The 7,521-nt window shown below is 33.7% G+C and overlaps 1 protein-coding gene and 1 long non-coding RNA gene across 5 annotated transcripts; both read right to left on the minus strand.

Moving 5' to 3' along the window:
- Nucleotides 1–1,041: 1,041 nt before the first annotated feature.
- On the minus strand, nucleotides 1,042–2,439 carry LOC114746925 (uncharacterized). Its single transcript, XM_028935199.1, has one exon. The coding sequence runs from the start codon at nucleotides 2,005–2,007 to the stop codon at nucleotides 1,156–1,158; it is 852 nt and encodes a 283-aa protein (XP_028791032.1). The 5' UTR covers nucleotides 2,008–2,439; the 3' UTR covers nucleotides 1,042–1,155.
- Nucleotides 2,440–3,272: 833 nt separating this feature from the next.
- On the minus strand, nucleotides 3,273–4,972 carry LOC114746927 (uncharacterized). 4 transcript variants are annotated; one of them, XR_003740331.1, is made up of 4 exons: nucleotides 4,856–4,972; nucleotides 4,460–4,500; nucleotides 4,249–4,360; nucleotides 3,273–4,004 (listed from the first exon to the last, which is right to left on the minus strand). It is a non-coding gene; the product is annotated as an uncharacterized LOC114746927 (long non-coding RNA). The 4 variants fall into 4 exon arrangements; XR_003740328.1 differs by having other exon boundaries at nucleotides 4,249–4,369; XR_003740330.1 differs by having other exon boundaries at nucleotides 4,460–4,503.
- Between the last annotated feature and the right edge of the window lie 2,549 nt (nucleotides 4,973–7,521).

Here is a 7,521-nt window from a genome sequence, read left to right on the forward strand (position 1 = left end):
AATTAGGATAAAAATGGTACTCTAATTATAAAATCTCGTTGATAGACTACAAATGAGGTTTTATAATTAGGACAGAGATAGTACTCTGTAAATTTTGTACAAAATATTAGTATTTAAATTTAAATATTTCATCAATAAAATTTTAATGGTATACTTTTTCTTCAACTTTCTCAATATATAAACAATTTTTAATTAGGTAGAACTTGATTTACAAAATGTGTAAGAAGGTCCGGTCAGGGGAAAAAAAAAGCACAAACTAATATAAGACAACCTTTAATTTCATAAAAATTTCTATGTTAAGCATAATTCAATGATTTGAAAGTTTCTCATAATATTTCTTTATTTTTAAAAGGAATAGTTCCATGGAATTCTTCTATTAAACTTGCATTTTAGATATTTTATTTTTGCACTTAATAATATAACCAATTTTTTAAAAAATAATTCACTGAGATGAATTTGAAATATATTTAAATCAATTTGTTGCCTTTTTTTGTATTTTGACCATTTAATTGTTTATTTTTAATAACTATTTATTAATAAAAATAAACTAATATAAGAGTTCACGATTCGCGTTTCTTTTGCATGAATTTGTTTAACTTGTGAGTTTGACAATATTACCTGCATGCAATTGGGACATTCTAATTAAAAGTCTCAGGATTGATTTGGTTGATATTGATACTAAGATTTAGCAATTTGCAAGTGGAACAACAAGGCAAAAAGGAGACGAGATGGGCAATCGAAATTCGGATCACTTTATATCATAATGGGGACAAACATACTATAAATACTATTATGACAAAGCCAACATGGATCAAGTCGAAGCACAAAGCGACACTGAATAGGAATTAATCAATAATTTCTTAACTATACTCAAGCCATTATTAAAACTACACCACCCGCACATAATATAAGACTTAGTTTATAGTTTCCAAGCTACATACTAGATTTTCTGTTAAGGATATACGAGAAAGTAATACCCGAACCGCACTGCCCGTAATGAACAAGCAGCTATATACACACACGCTGTGATCACCCTCCTACGGCCATAGTCGTCCTATAATGGTATTTTATGCTGTAATCATTGGCTCATGGGCAACCTTAATGTATTCAAAGCTTCCTTGCAATTCAACCTCTTCTCCGTGGTTCTGCTTGCATTTATGGTAAAACACTGTGTATGCCACCATAAGTGACATGTTCAACACAGAAATAACGTTCCAAAATATCAGATCCACTAACAGCGAAGAGTATACTCCAATCCTTTTCTTCGTCCTGAAAAACCAGATATACAATCAAACCAACTCCAAACATAATATTTAGCAGAAACCCTTGTAACTTCGATCCCTTCAAAATCTGTGAAGCCTTCCCAAAAGAGTCAACTCCACTTTTCTCCTCAAGTACTGAAACAACAATAGACATCTTCCAAACAACTGCCAAGTACATATGAAAAGCTGACGCCAGAAACAGTATCACATAGAGGAATATTGTTGGGCGAAATGGAGAAGCAAAGTTCAGGGCGAAGGGAAAAATCGAAAGGAGCATGAGGAAAATATAACCAAGATCAAAGAGAAATATGTAGAACCAAGTTATAAACAGCCTTGGACAAGATTTGACTGAAGCAGTTGACACAAGATCTCTGAAAGATATGTTTCCTTCTCCATAAGTTATAGCTGAAGCTAAAACAGCAGTGGCAGATGAGAATAAGGAGGCCACAGTGAGGGCAAGAGCGAAGAACCATTCGAGTCCTACTAATTCGTGTAAATCTGCTGTCATCGCGGTAACGATGTGGGTATGCTGAGAGCTACGTGGACTCGTCAAAAACAGACGAGTTTCCTCCATGTGAAGATCTTTCATTAAAGGCTTGATGGAGAAGAATTTGCAGGAGACCAGGAAAGAATGAAGGAGGAGGATGAGTAAGGCGATGCAGGCCATAAGGCTTTTGTTTTTCAGGAAAATGAAAAGGGATTCTCTTAGAATTCTCACAAAGCTTGAAATCGAATTGGATTCCATCTTGCAGATGAGTGTTGTTGATATCTCAGATTGAACTTTATGGCACAGGAAAGAGGACAGGCAATGGCTATCTCCTTATATTAGGCTTAGCGTTTTTCCTTCTGATGAATTAGTCCTATATTTCCTGGGTTTGACTTTGGATTGAAAGGAAATTACAGAGATATCTGCTAACTGATATTGATATTACAACAAAACGCGAAAGAATAATATATAAAATAGTGGGCGCCGTACACGTAGAAAAATGTTACACAAAAATATATAAAATTTCTTTAGGAATATATTGCGGATTATTTTAATTAACCTAAAGTTTGACGTACGGATGGGATGACGATCGCAATGTGTAATATAAAATGTTGAGGTTGAATTATTCTTGAAGGAAAATTTATGATAATTAGTTGATTAGTCCTTCACAATAATAGCTTGGTATACTAGTCAAAGCATTTTTTATGCATTATATTACCTCCGGTTCTTAATATAAAAATTAGTTAACTAATTAAAATATATTAAGAAAATTAATTAAGTTATTTATATATAATAAATTAGTGTTGTCTTTTCTAAAATACTTTTATTAATTATGCTCATGTATTAGCTAAAATTCTCTCTTCTTGTGGGAGCAAAACTCTCCTCCATGAGAGCCAAAACCGCCCTTGGTGAGTGTTTTTTCTCGGCGTCCTTTTCCCGGCAACTGGAGGAGAGTGAGTTTGGTGTGTGCTCATCAAAGAGGATAGCGAGAGCTGAAGCGATGCCAGCAATAGAAGGAAAGGAGGATGGAAGGATCAGACCAAGATTAACGACGTTGAAAGCGGAATGGCTGACAGAAAGTTTGGGATCATTATGGAAAGGAGCGAAGATGCACTACTATAGCAAAAACTTTTTACCCCTATCTTGAAAGATTTTTTTACTTCTGTTTCATAAGGAACATAAAAAAAAACATAATAAATACCCCATATTTCACTTCTGTTTTGGACAGACAAGAAAAATAGGACATTTTAGGTCTATTCAAAACAGAAGTAAAAAAATAGGATTTTTCTCGTTGTTTTTACAAAACAGAAGTAAAATTTATAAAAACAGACAAGAAAAGTGATTTAAAAAAAAAGATTTTTTTTGAATGTCCTCTACTTATTATTATTACATATAAAATTATTTTAATATATCTAATGAAATTAATCAGAAATAGTTACACTGTATTCGGTATAAAAAAAAAAAAGTCTGTCCAAAGATCAATAAAAGAAATCATCGCAATTACAATACAAAAAATCAACTATCAACGCATTGGCTCATCATTATTTAATCCAAATCTTAAAGAGACCCTACCTTTTGATTTGCCAAGAAAATACTGAAAATAAAAAGTATATTATTGTGTCAAATAAAACCAAACTTCAAAGACTATATAAAGTGTATTACTGGGTCAAATAAAACCAAATTACAGCTGTATAATTCTAGACAGAAAAAGTTTCAGTTTCCTTTTATAAGTTATTGATCAAAACTGGTTCAAGGGCAGCTAAATGGTAAGTAAACATTCATAAAAACATTGTCTCCCATGAGCAAAAAGAAAATGAAAAGAATAAGACCCGTAAAATGGTCTGCTTACATTAGCTTGGAATCTTATACTGTAATTTTTCCCTGCAGATTAAATTTTTTCCAATCATAGATAATCAATGAACAAGCACAAATATAACAGAACATGTAATTTATGACCTAAGAAAGCCCAAAGGCCAAAAAAGGGAACACAGATCATATATACTAGCAGAGTAACAAGCTTTGTGAGTTAATCAAACATGTCTTAATTCAATAAATCTGAATTGGAAAGTAAATAACATGAGATGCAAAGAGAAAACTGAAGTACCTTCTTGGGATATTAAACTCCTTCAGGTGGCTGAGTAATGTGCTCTTTCCTATTCACATTCTCATGGCTAGAGTAAGTAGATATGTTTATTGTCTAGAAACAATAATCTCATTCACTCAACATTTGCTCCGTCACCAAAACAGATTTGCAACTGTATCAACCCATGTTACAACTAAGTATCAAGATCACATATTGACATGTCAAAAAAATCTGGGAAATCTACTTATCCCGCAATGACATTGCAAAGATAGAAGGATGATAAATAGCCAGCAACTGACAGTAAAACTTACCATCCAACCTTTAACCCACAAAAATATACTTACAATGCTGCTAAATTGGAGATTGAAAAAATGGCTGAATTTTTACAGGTATAAAATAGGATTCAGGGAGGAAACCTTTAATAATAGATTCCCTGGGTGTCTTGAATCCAAGTCCAATAGACTTCCAAAAGCCATTACCTCCTTTTCCAGGCCCATTTCCCTTCCCAGATTTCTTCGAGCTTCAATGCTGAAGCAGCTAGCCACAAACAAATTAAACAAAACAAGAACAACAAACTTAAAAGAAAACAAACGAAGAAATAAATTTATTTATTTCAAATTTGTGTACCTTAAAAACACTTTTGGCTACTTCAGAGAAGCCTTGTTACTCTGCTGAAAGGAAAACAAACTGAAAAACATCAATGAATGATAGATCGAAAACTAGGAATTATTGATAAAAATTAAAACAGAATTAAGGATCTAAATACTTCTTCCACCGTGGTTGAAGCTCTTGAAGATTAGAACTAAGTTAGGGAGCAGAGTGGCAAAATGTAAAGGGTTCGAGAGCAGCAGCCAAAAACTCTACCCATATTCATGATTCAAACACTCATAAACCAATGAAATTAATGATTGAAATAGAAACACCAAAATAAAAAAGCAGATTCAGTGCAAATACTCAGTAACTAATTTTCGATTTAGGAAACAAAAAAAGAGCAAGCAAAAACCCAACAACTTTAGCCCTTACCGTAGGTGGAGAAGAACGGAGAGACCACTGCAAGCTGGAGAAGGAGGGAAGAAAAGTTGTGAGCTACTGAGAAGAGCAAACAGCGTCATAAGCTTCAATGGGAGAGAGCGTCGACCGCAAGCTGGAGAGAAGAAGGGTAACTGCGTCTCTAAGCTTTAGATATGAAGATGTATGTACTGAAATAATAATTTAAAAAAACACCCTCTGCTCTGTTTTTACAGAACGGACGAGAATATTAACATATTCCTGTCTATATTTTAAAACCGGAGGAGAAAATTTTTTCTTGTCGACTGTTTATTAAAAACAGACGAGAATAGCTTACTTTTTTTTGTCTGCTTTACAAAACAGACAAGAATGATAATTTTTCTCCTCTGTTGTTTATAACGGAAGTGAATAAGAGAGGTAAAAAGTAGTTGTTATAGTATATATCAAAGACGGTTTGGGATTGAAGTTCTAAGGTCGAGATTGGCCATGTTGGAAGGAGGATGAGCGAAGGGAAGATCAATATCTCACATGCAGATCTGGTGATTCCTTTAAAATGAAATGCGTCTATTCTAGATCTTCAAAATGATTGCAAATTAAGACAATTTGATAAGAGAAGGAGATTTGGGAATGAAACCTGTAGAAAGTGAGGGGTCTTGTGGTGGAGATATGAATATAATTAATAAACCTGTCAAAGTCTTGTGAGGTGAAAAATTCTAGTTCTTTTAAAAACCTCACTGTAAACTCCTTGTATGGTTTATTTGCTAGATTTTCATTGTGCGTTATGCTATTTGCAGTAATCTATGCCTCTCGATGGGTTTGACGATTGAAGATTTTTTTCTGAAATTGCAACCAAGGGTGTTGATAGTTTTGATTTTTGTTGGTCTGAACATTTGATGTTTGTTGAGCTAATGGTTACTGCAGGTTTGTCAACAGTTATTTAGGGCTTTAGTTTTCTCTCTTATCATGACAGGGATGCTTTTGAGAAGATTGATTTTAACCTGACATTTAATATTAACTCGGTTGTTTTTGTTGCGTCAAGCTTTGTTGGGGTGATGTGGTTTTCGAAGTGTGGTGAATTGCTTAGCTTCCTTGTGGCTTTCAGTAGAGGCTTTCTGAAAAATAAGGATGATGCACCGTGAGTACCACCTAGATGTCTCTGTTTTTTATCTTAGAATTCAGGTAAGGGCATTTGTGGGGACACATGGTTTTGAAATGACGATGAGGAGTGTTTTTTCTACGGTTTAGATGATGAGTTACTCGTTGATTGGAAATCCAGAGGATAAAATGCCTTGGTTCTTTATTTTGGCTACTAAGCTGCAGGTGGCAGAGCTTTCTTCTTAAACACATATCTTTTATGAAAAATGTTGAGTGTTGGAACTTAGCTTCTTTGGTTAAACTCATGAGTTGATTAATAGGTTTGTGGCTTTATGGTTGGGTTTTTAACCCCTTAATCCTAGTTTTTCTCTGTTCTGTTTGTGGCTCCTCTGGATTGATATTTGGCCAATGCTTTTTTTTTGTGCTATCTTGATGATCTCCTTTACTCTCATGAAAGAGACCTAGAGCTCCATTGACATTGGAGGATGCTTGCATTACTGTTTTTGTTCTTTTGTTGTTTTGTTATTGGAAGAATGTTGTTTGCAATTTTTGTCCCTGTTGTTTTCGCTATGTTTTTTTGTTGCTTTAGTTGTCTTGGATTTTTTGAGGTATATTGGTTTTTGTTTTAATGCAATCTCCTTTTTTACACAAAAAATTATTTATGTTAACTAGAATTACCATTTGATAAAAAAAAACATAGGAACAAAATTAATTGGGATTTTATATTTAAAACTAAATTAAATATAAAATTATATTAGGAAAATATATCACTAAATAAATACTGAAAGTTTATCATTTAATTAGGAGTTTGACTTTTTGATAAGACTTGATGCAAAAATAATAAATATTTTATTAAGGCTTACATATTTGAAGAGACTAGATCAGGGCTTCAAGAAAATGACTTCGTGAGTACTCTTGAAATATCTAATTAAGACTGAGCAAGTAACTTGCAACCCGCATTACCTGCCGTGGCTCTCAAAAAATTTGCCCATTTAGGCTCGTCCAAAAAGTGTGCAAAATAGGCAGGCTCAAACAGACAGGTTACTAAAATAAACGGGTGGGCTGTAGGCACATCCACAAGTTGCCGTGCCTACCTATTTAATTTTTTTATTTTTTATATCTTTGTGTTTTATTATAGTATATTTAATTTGTACTATACTCATAAAACGTGGCTCCAGTTTACGGGTAAAGGAAAGTTTATTAATTATCAGGGTAGAGTACATGGTTCAATTCTCATACTCTTCAAAGTAACCATTTTTTCCCTCAAATTTTAGATAAAATATTAAAATCTTAATTTTTTAAATCCTTAAAAACTCAAAGTAACCTTACTTTTTTCACCTCTTGAACTTCATTCCTTCTTCTCCCTCCCTTCACCAATTTTGCTTTTTTCACCTCCTCAACTTCGTTCCTTCTTCTCCCTCCCTCTGCTAATTTTTTTTTCTTCACCTCCTCAACTTCGTTCATTCTTCTACCTCCCTCTATTGATCATCTCCTCCCAACTTCTCTGTTCACTTTCTCCTCCTCTTCCACTATTGAGGATGCGACCATGCGACCTCTTCTTCCTCTTATTCTCCTTCTTCTTCTTT

This window comes from Neltuma alba, unplaced genomic scaffold (assembly GCF_004799145.2).
Source record: "Neltuma alba isolate B1F8T4 unplaced genomic scaffold, ASM479914v2 tig00005139_pilon, whole genome shotgun sequence".
NCBI classification, from domain to species: Eukaryota; Viridiplantae; Streptophyta; class Magnoliopsida; order Fabales; family Fabaceae; genus Neltuma; species Neltuma alba.

Bases quoted from the DNA above. Each gene is read 5' to 3' on its own strand.
- LOC114746925 (XM_028935199.1), bottom strand. From the start codon at position 2,007: ATGGAATCCAATTCGATTTCAAGCTTTGTGAGAATTCTAAGAGAATCC.